The 22,420-nt window shown below is 33.1% G+C and overlaps 1 protein-coding gene across 2 annotated transcripts in view; it reads left to right on the forward strand.

Annotated features, from left to right (window-relative positions):
• Gk2 (Glycerol kinase 2) overlaps positions 1–20,423 on the forward strand; it is a 57,346-nt gene extending 36,923 nt beyond the window's left edge. Inside the window, exons 4-16 of one of the 2 annotated variants that reach the window (XM_085954088.1) lie at positions 2,401–2,557; positions 4,987–5,088; positions 7,916–8,106; positions 9,419–9,528; positions 10,257–10,362; positions 11,528–11,638; positions 12,117–12,198; positions 13,114–13,291; positions 16,824–16,904; positions 17,039–17,163; positions 17,246–17,380; positions 18,135–18,221; positions 18,951–19,187. In XM_085954088.1, coding sequence (XP_085810214.1) covers positions 2,401–2,557; positions 4,987–5,088; positions 7,916–8,106; positions 9,419–9,528; positions 10,257–10,362; positions 11,528–11,638; positions 12,117–12,198; positions 13,114–13,291; positions 16,824–16,904; positions 17,039–17,163; positions 17,246–17,380; positions 18,135–18,221; positions 18,951–19,048 — 1,563 coding nt within the window. In that variant the 3' untranslated portion in view covers positions 19,049–19,187. Of the gene's footprint in view, positions 1–2,400; positions 2,558–4,986; positions 5,089–7,915; positions 8,107–9,418; positions 9,529–10,256; positions 10,363–11,527; positions 11,639–12,116; positions 12,199–13,113; positions 13,292–16,823; positions 16,905–17,038; positions 17,164–17,245; positions 17,381–18,134; positions 18,222–18,950 lie in introns of both variants that reach the window. The other variant, XM_085954089.1, reaches the window with a different exon arrangement.
• Positions 20,424–22,420: the final 1,997 nt, after the last annotated feature.

The following is a 22,420-nucleotide window of genomic DNA, read 5'->3' on the forward strand; positions in this document are numbered from 1 at the left end:
TATAAAATCGTATGTGTATTTTATAAAAATAAGTGTGTCAGATTTTCTATTATATGGCCTATCTAGCTCAGACGGTCAACATATTATTTTTTCCACGAGACGGAGCGATAATTTTACAATTTTCACAAGCCGGAACGGCACTTCGGTGCGTTCCGTTCCATTTCGTGCCCTGAATACTCAGAAATGTATATGTATTTGATAATATGTTGTTTATATTTGAATGCAGTTAATTTACTGATAGTATTCCATAAATGTAAGCAATACGTGTGTTTTTAATATTATAATCAATATATTACGAACCACTAATAAATAATAATTTTGAGCAGCATGGAAGTAATGCATCAAACTGGAAAAATAGGCCGTTTTATGTTTATCTCCTTGAAAATCAATAGTGTGAATTATCAGGTTCACTGACTAAGCATTATAATATTACGTCATATTCATAGACTTTGATCTTACTTATATTATGTGTAGAAGTTTCTTCATTCTGTTCAGCTCATCATATACTTTCGGTTATTTATATTATAATACATATTAAGATGACAGTCCTTTCTTTATACTAGGTGTCCTTGAGTTTTTTTTTTTTTTAAATATAACCACAGAATAGATTAATAAGTTATTTTTCCTGTGATAAACCTACTTTTATCGTTTATTTTATCTTTATTAGATGTGCAAATAAATTATAGAAATTAAAATAATATAGTCTCGATCCCCTCGATCCCAACCCCAACCTGGATTTTTTTCGGAAAAATATTTCTATTTTTGCCAACCAAATATGGTCACCGCACATGTACGTACCATATAACAGGGTTGGCGAACCTTTTTTCGTAGGTACGCGTGCCAAAATTTTCCTAACATTATTTTTCGACTGTCAGACGTACCAAGTAGTTTTTCATGGGGGGAAAAACTAGTTTTTAAGAATTCTATTAAAAAATGATGATGTTCTTAGTTACCACTCACAGAACATAGCACACATATTAAGCTTTATCACTTTTTTTATTAAGTTCAGTGAAACGGCAAATAATTTTCAACTATAGGTGCGACGAAATTTTGGACTCGCTGGCAATCGGAGAACGAAAGTCGAGCTGTGAACACGTCAATTTGTTTCGTAATGGCGACGGGGTATTAATTCTTAAATCGTGTAAAGATGACTAAAAACGTTACCCATTTACTTAAAAAAGAAAACATGTCAATGAATATTTTATTATTGTTACTTATAGAACAATAAACAGAACATTAAATGGACGCATGTTGGATTTTTATGTCAAATTATATTTCGTTCGGCACGCGTCATTTGCACAATCCGCGCGTCGCCTAGGCACAATCTTTTTAGACCATGCCTCAACTGAGGTATAGCCTTAAGCCATACATTTCGGTCCACCAATTATGAAACTGTCTACTAACGATTACTAGCTTCACCAAGTTTTTGTTTCTTATTTGGTAGTCATTTTTACTACAGTATTGACTATCAAGCAGTAAGGGTGAGATAATATTGGTTAATCCAAAAGATAAATGCACACTTGAACAGTCATTCTTATAAGATAAATTCTAATAATATCAAAGAGTTTTGACTATTGCTAGAATGTTTAATACATAATGATTATTTTGTATTATAATTAGGGCCGCAGAATCCAAAAATAAAATTTTATTGTACCTACACATAAATGCATATTTGAGACATTAGTCCCTATTTCATTAATAAATGCATATTTTGGGCTTTTGCATTTATAATTTTATCGAAACAAAACTAAATCAGGTAGATGCATTTGCATTTTTAATGGCATCCCCGAGCATTTCATTAATTTATCAGAAAAAGTGAAGTCAACTCAGGCCTTTATTTAAATTTTGCGCTATCACCTCTGTGGACGTTGAGAGATCATTTTCCGCATATAAACAAAATACTGACAGATATGCGGAAAATTTTATGCCAGAGAATATTGAAAAAATATTGTAACTTATTTTTTCGGACAAAAAAACTGTAAATAGTATTTAAGAATAGTTAAGTATGTCGTTTCTGTTTTTTTAAGTTGTGTTTAGTTTCCATAGTTTACATTTTGCATTTCTTGTTCAATTATTTGTACTTGTAAACAAACTATTTTGAAAATAGTAATTGATTAACTTTATATTGATTATTTGTGTTTTTTTTTGTGATTGTATTATATTGCTTAAGATTATTAATTTTTTATCGGTAATATTGGGTGAAGTTGGTATTTACAATATTTTTCCATAAAAATGTCAATTTTTATCTGCATATTTCTTTCGTTTTAATGCATATTTCAATGATTTTAAGTGCATATGTGTATGCATATAATCATGTTTTTTGTTGCATATAAATCCGCTCCCTAATTATAATATCTACCTGTTTACTTGTAATACTTACATCAAATCTTTATCTTTCAGATATTCAAGAGCCAGTGCAGTGATGAACTCGTATCGGCTCAAGAAGACATCATTCAAGAGTTCCCTCGCGAGGGTTGGGCGGAACAGGATCCCAGACTCATTCTTGATGCAGTACGACGCTGCGCCGAAAATGCCATTCAGAAGTTGACAGATCTCGGTAAATAAGTTTAATATTCTTCTTTCCGATTGACCCTTGTACGTAGCTATTATTTAGGTTTTCCTTGCTATGTCACACGGTCTAGTTCAATGTTTCTTAACCTTTTTACATTCGCGGACTACAAAAAATCAAAAAATGTTTTGCGGACCATCAACATTGGAATAAAATAATAAATATTTATATTTACACTATCTTTGAAACAATTGTCGAAATATAATACAACCCCACTTCAAATGTTGAGTTTCTATTTAAACCACGCCCCGTCCTTCTATGAAATGATTTATGACTACTTATATGTCATTCATTGCGAAAATGACTTGTTAATTCATTGTGAACCCTTGTAGGTGCACGAGTTCTGTAAGATATTTATTACTTGAAATTTAATATAAGCTTTTAAAAATGGATACTAACTATTTTTGAACTGCAGAAAATTTTTGCGGCCCACCCAAAAATTTTCGCGGACCACCGGTTAAGAAACTATGGTCTAGCTCTAGTTGATAACGTTGTGCTAAACTGATCCGAAAGAAGCGGGTTAAAATCCTTTAAAAATAATATTTTGATTGGTTATGTATTGGCAACCATGGCTAGTTTAAAATAAAAATAATTAATAGTTAAAAATAACTACCGAATATCTTGCGGAAGATTAGAAATTCCAGATCATATCAAAAAAATTCATATTAGTATATGGTGGCACAAAATAATACCTATAAGCCTAATGTATTTAAAGCCTCAATTACATTGAGCTTATTTACGAGCTGTTTATTGGCGAATTTAAAAGCGGGCGATTCAGCCACTGCGATTTGATGATTACACACAAAACTTTCCATTCGCTGAGAAGCCACAAGCCAACGACTATTTTGACGGAACGTAGTTCTTTTTTTTACCGGGAGGTTGGTACTGCGCTCTACTGCGCAGACGCAGTAGGCCCACACGCCGGCGTGTAGGGTGTAAAGTTGACCGGCTTTCAACTTTTCTCGGTAGAGTGTTTACAACCTGCTTATTAGCTTATTGGATGATTACACTGGGCGACTTTACAGGCAGATTGTAAATTCGCCAATAAACAGCTCGTAAAGAAACTCAATGTAATTGAGGCTTTATAGACAAAAGAATATTTTTTATTTAATATACATTATGGTTTCGTTTACGCATAGTTTAATCAAATTTTAAAAACCCATTCTTAGTTCAATGAAAACAAATAAGTATGCCAGACAAAGTGTAGTGTGCTCTGTTTATGTCTAATCTCCATAGCCTACCTCCACCCTTCACCACTGCTGCGTATCAAAATTGTATTCCTTAAAATCTTGATTTCTTGGTTTGTCCACACAAACTTTCCCTTTCAAGTAAAAAAAAAATTCTGTCGCAGGAGCCTTACGATTTCGATGTTTTCTGTGAAAATCTCGCTACGTTGGCACAGCAGATTTTGTTTGAATGACAATAAGTTATGACAATTTCAGCACATTGTTGTAGTGTGTATGACATATTCGCACTACTCTGCTAGAATACTGTTTACACTATAATCAAAGAATATGTTTAAAAATGAAAACTACAGTATCTCCCTACAAGGTGATGACATATTGTTATAGAACGGCGGGATCAACTTCATATAAACACCTTTTATATTTAAACTGGCTTTATTAGAAGATACAGTCGAACTTGGTTATTACGAGGAAGATGGGACCGACTGAATTTGCTCATTATAACCATTACTCGTTGTATTAGAGAATAGGTATTTTTAAATGACCTGTCACAACACAGAAAGTCGCAATTCAAACAAAAATACACTTAGAATATATAATTAGAATTTTTCCCCGAAACAAGCATGGCATTCATAAACTACAAAAGAAGTTGTTTATTGTAATGAATGCTGGTAGGTACATACTGACTTCAGCTTGGACATGAAATTTCAACCAAATGAATGGATAATAGAAAGGAAAGTGGATACCTATAAAACAATATCCATTAGAGAGGAGTTTGAAACAATGAGCGATAAAGATGCATTGCATTTCAGACGATTAGATTGATAAAAACAATGGTGCAATAAAGCAAATCTCTATCAAATGGATTACCAACCATTCATTATGCATGCTTATTAATACTTGATAAGAAAAGATAGGCTTAAAACTGCACGCTTATATTATATAGAATTGTACAAACAATCTTTATAATAAATTTGAAAGTACTATTACATAAAAATAAATACATCACTATAATATGCTCCATCCTTCCTGCAGAATATTATATAGATACAAAAAGAAGATGGTTTACTGTTATTATTGAGGTTTGGTCTATTTCTATGACTTTCTGTATCACTTATTTTCATATTCATTCACTTGTGAGAATAAAAATGTCTTACAGTCAAATTATGCTCTGTATATCAATATATATGTAGTCCATGGTAAATAATGATGTGCTATCTTTTTTTTTTACAGGCTATGACAAGAAAAATATCATGACAATAGGAGTAACAAATCAAAGGGAAACTACCATAGTTTGGGATAAAACAACTGGCGAACCTCTGTACAATGCCATATGTAAGCATGTTTTCCTTTACAAATCCGTGCGTGCAAGGTTGGCCATAGAAAATGAGCGTGTATACACGCTTTACTTTGCACTCACTACATTAGCTCAGGTCGGTTGTTTTAAATAAATTAATATATTATACACAATATACTGCCATCTCTTGTAACCATGGTGACTTAACTAAGGTTCTTAACCGATATACAAGTCTTTATGGTATACTTTTAAAATGTCTATAAATAATGATGTTTGTTAGGTTTTATTTTTTCATATAAATTCTTGGCCTGCCGGTCACCACCATTCTAATACCTCCCGGCACAACTAATACTAAAACACGCTTTGATAATAATATTTAAGTTATATTTTTATTTATCTTATTTACCACAAACACAAGACCGGTTTCACCCTAATAGATATTTTCAAATTGGTAACAGAAAAAATATTATATGGTCTACAATTTTATTATTTCTGTAAAAATCAATCCAAACGACGTTAGCCAAAGATGTTGAAGTAAAATCTTACATGAATATAGATGCATTATGAATGCGAGCCTGTTTCTAAGGTTACTAAAGCTCATAATGAAATTAGCTGCATTTAATTTTGCATTGCAGCTTCATCTGTTGCAAGTTTACATTTTGTGATCTGAATTTTTGGTACTGTTCGGTTAAAGCGGATACAGCGGAAAACGCATTTTGAAAATAGCCGATAAACTGGATTATTTGTTAGTTTGGGTTAGTTTAGGTTAGGTTAGGTTAGGTTTGGTTAGGTTAACCTAACAAATAATCCAGTTTATCGGCTATTTTCAAAATGCGTTTTCCGCAGTATCCGCTTTAACCGAACATTACCGAATTTTTTTAACCTTTTGAACCAATATCGTTCTTTATAATATCAGCCAGAAACGTTAAACACAATCATTGTTGACGTCACAATGCTTAGAATGGTAAATTATTTTGGAAACTTTGAATGATTTATTAATTGGAAATTGTAGTTAAGGGGAAATCCATGTATGTACCTATTTCTTGTTAAAACTTCTAATTGACATTAAATTAGTACAATTAATTACATACACTTGGGCCATTAGTGTTATCAATTTTAAACATACCTATTATCATTATTCTATCTTATTCTGAATAATAATATAATACAATCAAAACATAAAGAAATACTGTATTCAAGTGTAAATAATCTGAGGTTATTGGCAATTATCAAATCAATATAATGTCGGAATTTTATTCATGGGAAATTATTTTTAACTTTATATGTTTCCGCTGACAAAACTATTAGAATTACATTCGAAGAAACCTTCTAAGTCGAGCAAAGAAAAAAATGTATTGGTGACAAACTGTATGTGTGAACAGGGAATGTAGATTCATGTACCCTCAATTGGCAAGTTTTCAGGCAATCCTCTATTCAATTCAACCTACTGCGAGTTGTTGTTATTAGTCTCCCGTACGCTTGGTGTTAAAATAATTAATCTGTTCTCACACAATCAATAAGAAAGGTAGGGTGTAATAATAACATATTTTTTTATCAACAATATTATAAGTGGTAGCATTTCTCGCTAAAAACATAGCAGCCAAAGGGAATGAATTTGTATCATTATGTAGATGATTTTAATATTAGTAAAAATCGCACAACAGTATCTTGTATGTAACTAAAGCAGTTTTGTATTTCCAACTATTATTAACTTATCTATAATTAACCATTCTAAAGACATTCTGAAATTACTGTTAAGCCTCTTTATAAGAAAAATCTCTAGTAATTAGTTTAAACTATTCCGCATAACCCACCGAAAACATTACTTCCTATTAGTATTATTACCGTGATATCATCGCATCAAAATAATCTTAACAGTCTAAAGTAAATATAGATATCCTGAGCTCTTTAAGCTCTAAGCCAGCGCTTTAAGTTATATTCTGTCTTATGTACTCATCTAAAGACTTTTATGGAGAAGATTATGCTGGCTATAAAAAATTAAGAGAATGACTTAGCAGCTTCGAATCTCATTCAACAGATTTAACTTGAAAGTGTTGTCGCAGTGATTTCAACGCTTTATTGGTGATTTTTATGGATCAAGATACATAACACTTTTGTAATTCCGGCTGTAAATATACGTAAAAATCCTGCAAACGTTTGCATAAAATAAAACCACCAATAAAACATTGAACAAACTGTCTTTTTAAGCCGTTTTGCATTTTAACCTAATTTATAATAACTGTGTTATATTCCCCTTCATTTATTACACGAGTGTGTACTTTTGGTTCTCTTTAGCAGGTATTGTCATATTTTATAAACCACCTAAGCCAGCTCGCACATCTAAACTCGCCTTGTCTGCCGCACAGCCATAAATCAAACCTTCTAGGAATTTTGCACCGATGTTTCATAATATGTAACCTCTCGAAATGTGGATATGTTGGGATGCGGCGACCGGCGAGCTTTGACGTCTAAACAGGAATCACCAATTCCTAGCACGTGTGTATGCGTGCTGGCGGCTTTGACTCACAGCCTGAAACGCGTGCGATTTGTTGCTAGCAGCACGAGATTTTTTTCAAACTAAAATGTCGCATTCCACCAATGTGCGGAGCTCTATGTGGCAATGTGTGTTTTATGAATAATGGTAACGTCACATTGACATACCTATTCGACATGTTGCAGACGAGACGAGTTTAGATTTGCGAGCCGGCTAAGTCATCACTACCCGTAATTCAACTCTGCCGTATATACCAACATCGCACATATTTGGATTCACTCTTCAAACTCGATTAACCCAAAACTAATAAATTGTACTCACAACGAGTTAGATTTGGGTAGATAATGTATCTATTTATTATTGTTTTACAGCCTGGAATGACAACAGGACGGCATCATTAGTAGAAAACCTAAACGGGTCTAGTGAAGCCAGTGGCCTTCCCCTTTCCCCTTATTTTAGTGCGCCGAAGTTACGATGGCTCATTGACGAAGTGCGAGCTGTCAGAAGGGCCGTGAAAGATAACAGGTGTTATTTTGGCACTGTTGACACCTGGCTTGTCTGGGTAAGATAGAAATTTATAAATAGTGGAATAACTTTATAGAATTTATCACAAATCAAATAATGCAACAATCGGCCGAATTTATGCAAGCTGAAGCCTTGTTTTCATTGGTAGAGTTAGTGGTAGAGTAATACTAGAATACTTATTTTCCACATTACAAATTGTATGGAAGAGTCGAGTCATCGAAGGTCGAATTTTTCTTTCTTGTTCGCTCAAGTTTAGGATGATGGTCGCGAGTGAGACGAGGATAGGCATTATTATGTATCACTCACACCCCCAACACCCCGACACTTCAGCTAACGCAAGGAGAAAATCAACCATTCCGCGACTAAATAAGACACAGTGGTGGTTGTGATCGTACGTAGTATTGAAATGTCTATTGATATTTTAGAAGATATACTGTAGAAGTAGAAAATACTTAAATACTAAAAATTATATTGCATCAAAGGTCACTTTTTATAAAGATACATATTATTATTAATTATTTTTGGTGAAACATGTTCTTGGTCAGTCTACTGATATTTTAATACTGAAACAAGGCAACATTGGATCGTAGGAGGTGGGAGAAGGCGAGTGACAGAGTTACTATCCTACCATGCAATCTTATTATACTCTATCAAAATGTAGTAATCTACCAATTACGTCTTCACTGGTAAAGATACAAGGATGGTACTTGCCAAAGTACTCTACCACTAACTCGACCAATGAAAATTTGGCTTTAGCATCTACACATTGTAGATAACGTATTATGTTTGAATGATCACTTTGATTTAGACTGTTTTCTGATGGTACAGTACAGTATTCATACAACATTGACTCAGTAATCGCTCGTAAGACAAGACCATTTGAAATTATAAGCCATACACAAGCGCTGAATGATAGTAACACCACATGTTCTTGACATGTTGCTTATCGGCAATTTTTTTATCAGAGCCTGCATTTACTGAATGATGAAAGGCCTGAGCAAAACCGATATGTGAGAGACTGCTGTTGTTTCATTACTGTACCGAGACATATACAGACAAATACGGAACCTTAGATAGGTTGTGAATTTTGTAAAAAAAACAACTCTTTACTATTAAAATACTGGCATCGCTTTTGGATTTCCAATTTGGATTTAAACATGAATAATAATAGATTTCTTTGTGATATGTGACACGTGCTCAGTATTATATTAATTTTTAATAAATTATGTTTTTATGGCTATATAAGAATAATTATAAGCATTTACTTATTGTGATTTCACATAAATTAAGATTTTATTGTTTAGAATTTCAAAACTTCTACGTCTGATTGATTCGGGATACTTTTTCAGAACCTGACGGGTGGACCGAAAGGTGGCCTGCATATCACGGACGTTACCAATGCATCAAGAACTCTTCTCATGAATATAGAAAGTTTAAATTGGGACCCAGCCTTACTCAGGTAGTTTTTGCACAGTTTTATGAATGTCATTTCCCTATAACTTAATTGAACATTCAAATATTAATTTAATAATTCATTTCAAGCAATATATATCACTCAGTTTGTTGTTGGTTGATCTAAACCAGGGGTAGTCAACCTTTTTATACCTAACGCCCACTTTTGTATCTCTGTTAGTTTTTTTTCTCTGTTAAAATTTTCTAACCGCCCACCGGTTCCACAGTAATGGTGAAATATTAAGTAGGGAAGTAATTTTACTTTATAAAATTTATAAAGAGTTACAGCAAGTCAAAGCATATAATAATAATTACTTACCGAATACTTTATGTCAGACTTTCACTAAGTTTGGCAGAATAAATCTTTATAAAACAACTTACTGTAGTTAAATGTATATTTTTATTATACTTTGTATGCAAGCACTATAGCGCTATTTAGTTTCACTTACGTAACATGAACTAAACTTATGCGAGGGAAATACAAATAGTATATTTTCTGAATTTTAAATTGTCACAGAATTTTATGAAAGCATAATGAAAATGTTTTTAAAACCCCTACCGCCCACCATGAAAACTGGAACGCCGTAGAGACCAGGTTGACTACCCCTGATCTAAACGCTTTGTTGATTGTACTGATTATCAATTAAGTTGAATGCCATGACAACTTGTTGCAAAAATACAGAATCTTTAAAAAAAAATGCAATTTCGTTTATTGTCTGTCTTCTTGTCTTTTAGATTATTCAAAATCAATCGGAATATACTACCAGAGATCAGATCGAGTGCAGAAATATATGGAAAAGTTGCAGATGGATCAATCTTAGACGGAATACCTATCTCCGGGGTAGGAATATATTATATTTATTGCCATAGACTAGCTTTCTGATAATGTTACGACATTTTTAATCTATACATTTTTCACTCAATTTTGTTGTGGAATGGAATATAGGCATTATTGCAGCAAGTAGCGGCATAAGTATTGGTTTATAATGTCGTGGGTCCCAGGTTCGAATCCTGGGTCTGGCAAATGCACGTATTGATTTTCAATTTGTGTAATCCATACTATGATCCACAGTATGGATCTAATAGTTTGAGCAAGTGGCTAACACCCATTTCTCATAAAAACAAAAATCTGGTAATACAAACATTCACTCTGTGTAGGCCAATATGATCTTATTAGGATCAGGCATGGTCATGTAGGAATTGCAATCTGGTATTTCAAAACCGGTATCCCAGTATTTTTCGATACCGAAATACCGGTTTTAAAAATTAGACAATACCGATATATTCTGTATTGACAGTGTACTGAATTTTTTTTTGTCGTGTTACGCGATGTTTGGTTTTCTTCCGTGGCCCTTCATCATCCTTGGTGACCAGCAATGACACATGCTATAAAATATTAATATTTTAAAGATATTTTTACATTATGTTATATTTATTAGTAGATATTTCTGTTTTTTCCTATGATTTTACGAATACCGGTATTCAATAGGAAATACCGAAATACCGGTATTGGTATTTTCATTTGGTATTGCAATCCCTATGGTAATGGGGGTATGAAACATCTTAACGGGATGGCTGCCAATGACGTCTTAAGACGTCCGACTTTTCCGTAAACGGAACGCCGCTCATACAAAAATGACGTCCCGCTTTAAACGAGATTTAACGTAAACGTTTAACGTAAATCAATTATTTTAAACATAAAAATATGTTGAACACACAACGACATGTATTGGGAATATCGTCACATACTCAGAATTAAAACAGAATTCATTTTAAACAGAATTATTTTTCAACGTAAATTGATTTTAATTTTTTATTTTTGCAATAAAATTCGCGGCGTGCAAGGTACTGCCATACATACACCTACCGCCAGTAAAAAGGTTAAAAACATATTGCTAATTTTATCATAGTATGTAATTTCAACTAAGCTTACCGATATTTGAAAATACTTACATGCCATTAATAATATATGAGTTAGCTAAACACTTTTGTACTATTTGTTGCAGATTTTAGGAAATCAGCAATCAGCATTAGTAGGTCATATGTGTTTGAAAGAGGGACAAGCCAAAAACACCTATAGAAGCGGATGCTTTCTCCTTTACAATACTGGAACTAAGGTAATATTCACAAACATTATCATACTTTGCTGTCTTGTCTATTGGTAAATTACAAATCGTATTGACATCTTTATCATTGAGAAATTAAAGAAGAAACAAATTTTGTGTATACGTAAGTGTATGACTACTTTGGGAAAAGCTTTGGTAGCTTGGCGGAGGGACAACTGAACGGTGAATGGAAAAAAACATGAAAACTATTTAAAACAACAAATTACACATTTTTCAAATAACCACTATAATATTGAGTAGGTATACTAATAATGATAAAATTATATTATACGTATAAGAAGGAAATGTAGTTTATCGTGATTTGTGTATTGTTGGAACCCGTGTAGAATTTTAATACAATGCAAAAAGGCTAATACTGAGATAGTAACTGTCCAGTAGCAACTTTCCGTTACTGAGCTGGAGACGCTAAATCTTCTCATTCCATATACCTACTAAATAATATTGATTGTACTGTTTCGTTTAATTACAGAGAGTACAGTCATCACACGGATTGGTAACAACGGTAGCTTACAAGTTGGGAAAAGATGCTCCTACAGTGTACGCTCTTGAAGGTTAGAAAACATGTTTGATCTAGTCCACTATTGTGTCATTGCTGTATGAGACCAATTTGGATTGCCAGCATTCGGTTTCTCAAATCTTTTTATTAAAGCCTCAATTACATTGAGCTTATTTACGAACTGTTTATTGGCGAATTTAAAAGCGGGCGATTCAGCTACTGCGATTTGATGATTACACACAAAACTTTCCATTCGCTGAGAAGCCACAAGCCAACGACTATTTTGACGGAACGTAGTTCATTTTTTTACCGGGAGGTTGGTACTGCGCTCTACTGCGCAGACGCAGTAGGCCCACATGCCGGCGTGTAGCGTGTAAAGGGGCTTTTAACTTTTCTCGGTAGAGTGTTTACAACCTGCTTATTAGCTTATTCGATGATTACACTGGGCGACTTTACAGGCAGATTGTAAATTCGCCAATAAACAGCTCGTAAAGAAGCTCAATGTAATTGAGGCTTAAGGAAAACGTTATTACAAACATCATTACTTAACCTGGCTCATAATTCTTATGCTAATAAATTGTAAACAACTATGTAACATCGATACCTTCCCAGGATTGCAGGATTAATAAATTGAGCTTGGGCTTGTAACTGCAGACCATAACTTTGTTTATAAAACTGTAATATTCAGGGAATAAAATATACAACTGTTAAAATAAAATTAATAAACATATTATGTATGTACATTGTACATAGGTCGGGTTGTAAAAGCCTTAACAACATACTTATTAAAAAAATTCTAGACTTGATGAAATTTGAACACGTATTGTCTTTTACTTGCCATCGAGTGCTTTTTCAGAGAGGAAGAACAATTATATCTGTTACTATCTATTTTTTTTAGTACCTAATGCCATTATACAATGCAGAAATTCAGATTTGCAATGCCATGTAATGACGTCTTTATTTTCTTCAGGTTCAGTGGCAGTGGGCGGAGGTGCCTTAAAATGGATGAGAGATAAATTAAAGATTGTTAAAGATGTTGATGAAGATCTGGAAAAAGCAGCTCGTGCCGCACCTTCCACCGGAGATGTTTACTTCGTGCCTGCATTCAGTGGATTGTACGCGCCGTACTGGAGGAAAGATGCTAGAGGGTACCTAACTTATTCATTATCCCGCTTTTGATACTTGGTGATATTAATAATATGATCTCTATACCGATTTATTAAGAGGTATTATTAATGGTTTCATGTAAATTGTACTTATTACATTTCACCATAGCTCAGAAAGAGATGAAAAAAATATACGTTGTTCATGGAGCATTGCTGACAATAATATTTCTTCAAGAATGAAAACCTAACCTAACTTAATCTAACCTAACAAATAATCCAGTATATCGGTTATTTTCAAAAAATTTTTGCCGCTGGCTTCCTGTAAACCGACAAGAACTGTGACTTATTTAGACATGAATTTTATCTCAGTACTATACAACCCAAAGGCGTTGGACGGTCTTTAATATACGACCATATATTTCCGATACAATATTTCACAGTGAAGTGTGATATGCCGAACTGCATACGTACAATTTTCTGGACACGATTATTAATCAACCGAATTCTTAATTGACTATATTTTGCCCAAAGATAATCATAATCAGTCATAAATATTGTGTTTTATTCAATTATTAACACATTTTGCGCGGGCCTCAGTACAAAGGCACAGGTACACGCAGCGGGCGAAAACCAGCGGAAATTGAAATAAAATCGAATTTTACAAAAATCGCTCTATCTTCCAAACTATCAGTTATTTTTTAATGAAATTTGGAATTCACACTCACCATATATTGCTCCTCAGTGCTGTGTTTCTTTTTAGAACAAATTGTTTAAAATAACATAAGTACATGGAGCTAATCACATATTTACAGGAAGGTTTCGTAAAAAATATTCCATTCACTATAAATAAATTCCCGCACAAAAATTATTATTCTAATATCTGGATAAAGTATGATATTTACGAAAACACTCACCCCTGTGTAGGGGGACGTCACAAAATGTACACATATAACTAGTCAAACTTTTCTTTTTGTGCACCGAACACACTCGACACTGTCTTTGTGGGTATTTTTTTTTACCATCTGTAACAATTTTTATCATTCGATGCCTCTTCATATCGAGTGATAACCTACCAGGATGATCACTTTTACCCACTCTTCTTGATAATCGTGATGTAGATGGCCCCGCTTCTTCCAAAATTGCATCGGTTTCAACGATATGGTCGGCTATCCAAAATTTGCTTATACTACGCAAAAACTGTTTGTAAGTTAGCCTTTTGGTCGGATATAATACTTTATAAACTTTAAAAGAATTAAAAAAAGCACAATTTAACAAATACATGACAACTCTCTTTGTCCATTTTTTTGTTCTTCGTATGATCCGAGTAGTAAGAGAGAGATATTGATCCGCACGGTCAACCCCTTTCATATATTTATTATATTCTATAACACATAGCAGTTTCCAAATGTGTAGTCTCGTATTCCAATCGATGTTGTGACTCTTTAAAATGGTAGATGGATGTATTGTTGTAATCATTCGAACATCTCTCTTTGATTTCCAGAGTTGTAACAATACATCCTTTCGCCGACGGAACATACTCTGTCCTGCACTAAGATTGACGTGTTTAAAACATTCTGGGAAGCCTCGGTTTATTCGCATTGTTCCACACGTCCTAATTTTATTTTCTAAAAGTGCTTCACTGGTTTTTACACTATTATAATAATTATCCATATAGACATGATGCCACAAATTTAAATACGGACCAAGAAGCAATTGGATGGTGTCTAATTGTGGTCTTCCTTGCCCACTGTAAATGATCAGATTACAGATGTATCCCGTAGTGGCTTCACTGACCATGCGCACTAGGATACCGTATTTTATTATCTTAGATGCATTATAGACTTTAAATACAAGTCTTCCCCGCCACGGTATAATACCTTCATCTAAAGAAAGTTCCCTTTGAGGCTTATAAACCGAAGAAAACCTCGGTATTAGGTATGTCATAATTGGCCTAATCTTTTCGAGGCGATCGCTGGAATCCGTAATGATATCGTTATTTGAAAAGTGCCACGATTGCCAAATTTGTCTAAAACGATCACGACTCATTGTTTTAGAATATATTGGTGTTTCTATACTCGGATCAGTAGACCAATAATCATCTCTTGTGTCTTTTCGAACTTGTCCCATAAGCAAAATTAGTCCGAGGAATTTTTTCATCTCACCTAGATTTACAGGCTTCCATTTAATAGATTTCTTCATTTTCTTGATTCGGGATTCATTTTGTGTGCGGTATCGATTGCTTTCTTCTACCATCATGCTAAGTAAATCATCTCCAATAAATAAACTAACTATATCCATCACATTTTCAGAATTGTTTGGTGCTACGCAAACACCAACGTTACCTAAAAATGGTTCAATATGCGGTGGGTTGTCTATTTCAGACCATTCCATGACTTCCTCTTCCTCCACTTCACTGTCTTCAGAATCACTGATTTGTAACGGTATCACTGGTACCCTTCTCGTGCGAGGTCACTCTTCACTATCGCTGTCGCTATCACTGTCGCTGCCTAATTCTGGCAAATCTTCACCAGAATAGGCAGACAAATTATCGGCAAATATTTCGTCATCGCTTTCATAATTGTCTGAAGCCATTTTTTAAAGATTAAATAAAATATCGATTACTTAAATATATTTCACTTGTAAAAACACACCCGTTCTATAGCGCCGTATTTCAAGACTGAAAATTCAATACTGATATTCAATATAGATCGTTGTAGATTACAGGCATCTAAATAACATTGGTTTCCACTCATGTTATAATTTATTGCTCCGCTCGCATACCAGCGTTATCGCACCGCACAATATTACTTAAAACAAGTGCGAAGAATGCATTCCGTCGATCACAAATTGTCGTCTTTTCAGTCGCTCACAAAGGCTAATATATAGTATGAAAAGGAGGCATAGTATTTATCACACATCATAAAAATATATATATAATCGCATTCACAGTACAGCGAACAAACCATGTTTAAAGAATACATCGATATTTCACAAAATGTTGTCTTCCTGCTCACCCATCAAAAAATAAACAAGTGTAAAAAGTCTACAGAAATATAGTTCGCTGATTTATTGACTCTAAACAAATTTCCTTATTACGCACAAGCTCTCATATGGGCTGCGCAAGAGTATGTGTATAAGTAAATGAATCGACGGTAAATTTTTTTTTTTGTAGATGTGTGTGTAGTTTGAAACATTTTCAAGCCGTTGACATAAAATATTCGTATGCAATAATCGGGTATAAATACCTTTCCCGCACTTCAAGTGGAGCCGGCGTAAAAGGTATTTCTACCCGTCCCGCCGTCGAACACCGGTACGGCGCGCGGGTAGAAATACCCTTCCCACAAAGCATTAAAACTGTTAATACAATGCATTCCACCATGAATTGACAGTACACACCATAAAATAAATTAATGATCATTTCGCATTTTGTTATGCCATTCAACTCCTTTGTATAGTTTTTTCTTTTTTTACATAACAGTAGTATACGACTTCAGGCTTTAAGCTCATCACAATGTTGATGTCATCAACACCTCAAAATTATGCAAAACATCATTTTTCAACCTTATTGTTCCAGAATAATTTGCGGGCTAACAGCATTTACGACCAAAAATCATCTAATAAGAGCAGCGTTAGAGGCCATCTGCTTCCAAACACGGTAAGCCGATGTAAAAAAAAATACAATTTCAATGATACATAATTAAATTTGATTAAACAAGATTCAAGATTTGACAAAAACGATTCAAATACAATATGTATAAGACTTTCTATAATCAATCTTCTCCATTGCAGTGATGTTTTGGAAGCGATGAACAAAGACTGCGGGATTCCATTGACAAAGCTACACGTAGACGGTAAAGTCAGCTCCAATAACCTACTGATGCAACTTCAGGCTGATCTATGCGGGATGCCAGTTTGTAAGTTAATGGATAAATTATTTTAATTGATTACTGCAATGAAGTGATGAAAAACATCTAATTTGATTTATCACATTTTTAGTTAGATCCGAATCGTGGGACATGACAGCTCTTGGCGTTGCGATGGTAGCAGGCCATGCCATGAATATCTGGGATATTAAATCTTCATCGCAGAATCCACACACTGAACCATTCCTACCGACCACTACGGAAAAAGGTTAGCCTGATTCTTTTTTGCTATTTTTTTTTTTTGACCATGTCCGATTCTAATGGGATCATATGGGCCTCCACAGAGTGGAGGTTTGTATTAACAGATTTTTGTATTATTTACTAATATAAAATGATAACAATCTAATTATAATGGTTCTTAATAAACTATTTCTTTTATTCAACGAATAATTCACAAGATTTAAGAATGTACCATTCTAATTATTGAACATACATAATTTTGAAAAAAGTAAGATACCCAGCAGGAATCGAACCTGCATCTCTTGGGTTTACGCCCCAGTTAAAATTAAATTTAAATTAAAATTAAGTTAAAATTTGTCATAATTAGTATGTCACCCAGTAGCATAGTGGACTGGTGCATAAACCCAAGAGGTGCAGGTTCGATTCCTGCCGAGTGTCTTACTTTTTCGAAAAGATTTTTTCTATTGGTTGTAATATATTTTCTCAGAGGTGTTTTTCAAAATTATGTATATAATGGTTCTGTACCAATAGTATATTATAAAGGTACAGGTTATTTTACCAATACAGTAAAATCTTACTAATCCAACACCACAATATTATAATACCCAATAACATTAAAATTATATTTCCTACACATTTCTTTAACAAATCACTCTAGTTTCCGTGCCGAATTAGTAAAATTCTACTGTATGTACTAAGAATTGCGACTTTGATGATCATCAAGCCAAATACAATAATTTATATAAAAATTTTCAATTTTGAATGTTTTTATTTTTTTTCAGAGAGAAACTTTAGGTATACCAAGTGGAAAATGGCCGTGCAGCGTTCATTAGGATGGGCGTATACCAAGAAATCAAATACCATGACAGGTAATTTATATATATTTAAATTAGATTTACTATTCTGCCAAAAAAACTCAATAAATGTAGGGTAATTTGAAATTTATGTAAAAATTTACATAAGATACCTTAAAGTTATATGAAATGAGTTGAACGATGACTGTGTCTCTTAGATCGACCATGTAAATTAGATCGATGTGAATTTATTATTATCTATAAATGTTTGCGCTTACATGATAGAACTTCATTTATTAATTTTTCAAATACCGATGGTCTACGTTAATAAATAACTATCTACGTTAATATCTCAAAAATTGTAGAATTTACAAATATGTACAATATGTTTTTGAATTGACTGACAAAAAAACGTAAACTAAGGGAAAATTAAAATAATAATACATTTTATATAAAAAAAATCATATAAATTAGTTTGGAGCATATTATGGATATGAGTTCTTTCACCTTTATGAGAATGTTTCTCTTCTCGTGAACCGACAATGGTTTTCTTCGCTGAAAATCGTTTTGAACATGTTTAAATAAAAAAAACATTACTAAACAACAAAAACTTATAAAATCGCATGCGTAACCATGGTTTTGGGCACTGCAGACAAAAATATATTGAAGTTTATGAATATTTCAAACGTAAATTGCGGGAAATAAAAATGTGAAACCGTGGTTTCGCCGTACTTTTGATCACACTCAAATATAATTAAGCACATAGTTATCTACAAAGGTATTAAAAGAGTTTATTTGTTCCAGACGAGAGATACAGACTGCTTTCTTCCATTCCGGGCTCTTTCTACGTGATCAGCACCTTCACCATGTTAGTTGTCTCCGAAATACTCAAGGATAGGTGATGCCCATCCTTTACTGACTAGCCATCCTTTGTGATACGGATATCGTGAAATGTGACCAACTACAATGATGCCACGCACACGTTTGGCATCAGATAATTTATGTAATCATTTAGTCGCCTACTGCTCAAACACACAGACCGGAGAATCTATTCAAAATTAATTCATTGCCTTTTGATTGTTCTATGTTCAATTTTATGAAGTGATGACGAATGTTAATATATTCTTTCTAATATTTTGTAGTAAGATTTATGACATAGGCAAGCATAGTTTTTATTCATAAATGTATTCGCATATACAAACTCGACGTAACCTCAACTTAATCTATATAGTTCATTTGTCATTTACTTATCAAATTAGTCTATTACTGTACTACCCAAAAAGTGATGGTTTTTTAAAAGCCTATCTTTTTATTTCTTCATGGGTTCATTTACAATCCGTCTATACTGGTAAGTATTAATGTTCATGTTCCCCATGAGACCCCATCGCAGGGCGGATGTGATATTTCAAGACGTGTCCGGAAACTAGTAATGTATCCAGTTTGCCTTATCAAACTTCACCGTGAAATGTTGTATCGGAAATATATGGCTGTATATTAGAGAGCGTCCAACTTCTTTGGGTCGTATAGTACTGACATAAAATTCATGTCTAAATAAAACATAGTTCTTGTCAGTTTACAATTTAGAGGAAGCCAGCAGCTAAGAAATTTTGAAAATAGCCGATATACTGGATTATTATTTGTTAGGTTAGGTTTTCATTCTTGAATTCATTAATTTCGCCAAAATCAGCTATGAAAATTGAATTAATGTTCATATTGAATCTAATAAAATTGTAGACCGTATAGTATACGGTCATCTATTTCCGATAACAAAGCTCACGGCAAACTGTGCCACGGTGAAATGTTTTACGTACAATTTACATGTAACCATTTCAAGAGGCCATGCATCGTGCGATTAACCTATTTCATGACACCGTAAATAAATTACATAAATTATTTAATATTTGTGGATGTGTTAAATGGGCTAAATTTATAATTTTTTATTATTTTACTTTCATATTACATAAGAACATACTTTTTCTTCTTTTTGTTTTATATTAAATATGTTATTTTATTTTACTATGTATTATGGGGCATATGCCAATAGCAGTAATGCCGTAATACTCTTCTTTTTTAATAAATAAATCAAATTGAACTTAATGCACTGATGCACACAGAGTGAACTCAACATTGTTGATTAGAAAAAAATTAGTCTTGTGAGTGCGACTACAATAATAAGAACACAGGATGCTTATTGCTTTTAGCTGAAGTTGTCACTGTTGCCATCATCAAATGCCGGCATGATTATGGCAGATGATTATGTACTAACACCTTTTTCATAAAAGAAATTGAAAAATATTGTAACAACAGATCCGTTGTGGATTATGTAGTATTTTTGCTTCTTATTTGGCAAAAGCAATTTTGTTTAATGTCATTATAGCAGTTTAAGTTTTTGACATCTGTTGTTTGTTGTTTTGTTTTCGCTTTCAGACTAAATTGAGATTGCGTCGATTTCTTTACGACTACGCATTTGACGATTGCATCGCATAGACATTACATTTTACTAAATGACCTGCAAAATGTGCAAATAGAAAATAATAAGCGTCAAATAAGATTCTACTAAACAAATGTTACCAAATAGGTTTTTAGAGAATCCCAGAATTGTATTTAGTAAAAGATAGTGTCGCTATCAATTTTAATATTCCGTTAAATGACAATCGTGAAACAACATTTCAATGAGTGGTGTAAAAAGGACATCGATTTGAATAATTATGAAATACTAAGCCACAAATTATTGATATTTCAGCGACTATAGTAAGAGCTTCGCTCTACATTCAATGTGTGTCATTAAAAATCTGCGGCTTGTCAGATACTGCCATAGTAATATCATGAGTAGGGCCCGGATTTGTATGCAACAAAAAACATGGTTATATGCATGCACGTATGCACTTAAAATCAATAAAATATGCACTAAAACCGAAGAAATATGCAGTTAAAAATTGTCATTTTTTGTGGGAAAAAATTTTGTAAATACCCACTTTACCCAATATTACTGACAAAAAATCGAATAACTAGTTAATAATTTTTCAACATAATACGATATCAGAACAAAAAACACAAACAAAGAATATAAAGTTAATCAATTACAATTTTCAAAATAGATTTTTCACAAGTACCTACAAATAATTGAATAATAAATGCAATGTAAACCAAACATAACTTAAAAAACAAAAACGACACACTTAACTATTCCTAAATACTATTTTCTGTTTTTTGCCCGAAATACATTATTTTTTTTCAATATTATGCTCTGGCATTAAATTTTTCCGCATAGGTATCTGTCAGTATTTTGTTTATATGCGGAAAACTACCTCTTAACGTCCACTTGGGCAAACTTTAAATAATAGTGCCCGAGTTGACTTCACTTTTTCCACTGATAAATCCACAGCTCGGAGATGGTATTAAAAATGCAAGTACATCTAAACTATCTTCCTTCCTAACTTAGTTATATTTCGATAAAATAATTTAAAAAAACTAAAATTATACATTCAAAAGCTCTAAAATATGCATTTATTTATCAAATATGCACTAATGTCTCAAATATGCTCTAACGTCTCAAATATGCATTTATATGCACAATAAAATTTTATTTTTGGATTCTGTGTCTTTCAAAACAGATTTCTGTGCAACTCTCATAGCTGTGCATACACCCTAACAAAACATGCACTAGCATATAAATCCGGGCCCTAATCATGAGGCATATAAAAGGTTTCTATTCACAGAAATATATTTATCTTTTGAAAGTGTTTCACTTTGATCGTGTTAATAATGTTTGCAAGCAATGGGCTCCATGAGATACCTACATAGTTTTGTTCAATTGATATTGTTGCGTGTGCAATGTTTAGGTTATCTTCAGGGTCGCATTCCGTGTTGTGAAAAAAATTAGAAGAGCGCTTACCTCACGTGCTTTGCACTTACTACACCACTCGTATGAAAGTTGACTAATTTAAAACAGTCATTTTTACATCAAACGAACATGTAGGCATGGATCTTTTAGTACTCCATTAGACACAGTATTTTTAAATATTCTTACTGTAAATATCGTTGGCCCATCACTACAATCATTAATATCTTCATTGATAACATAATTTACATTTGAATAACAATGATATTATCGATGGCGGATATTTTGTTTTTTCAGCGGGTAAGAAATTGTGTTATATTTTTTTTATATAGATGTATAAATTTTTTGTGCAATATTTTAATTGGAATGCATTGTGAATTAATTTATTGATGTCACCTTATATTATGTGAATTAAAAAAAAATCAAAATGGTA

Source organism: Rhyacophila brunnea, unplaced genomic scaffold (genome assembly GCF_057557595.1).
Source record: "Rhyacophila brunnea isolate RB1 unplaced genomic scaffold, BYU_Rbru_1.0 scaffold_4, whole genome shotgun sequence".
Classification (NCBI taxonomy): Eukaryota; Metazoa; Arthropoda; class Insecta; order Trichoptera; family Rhyacophilidae; genus Rhyacophila; species Rhyacophila brunnea.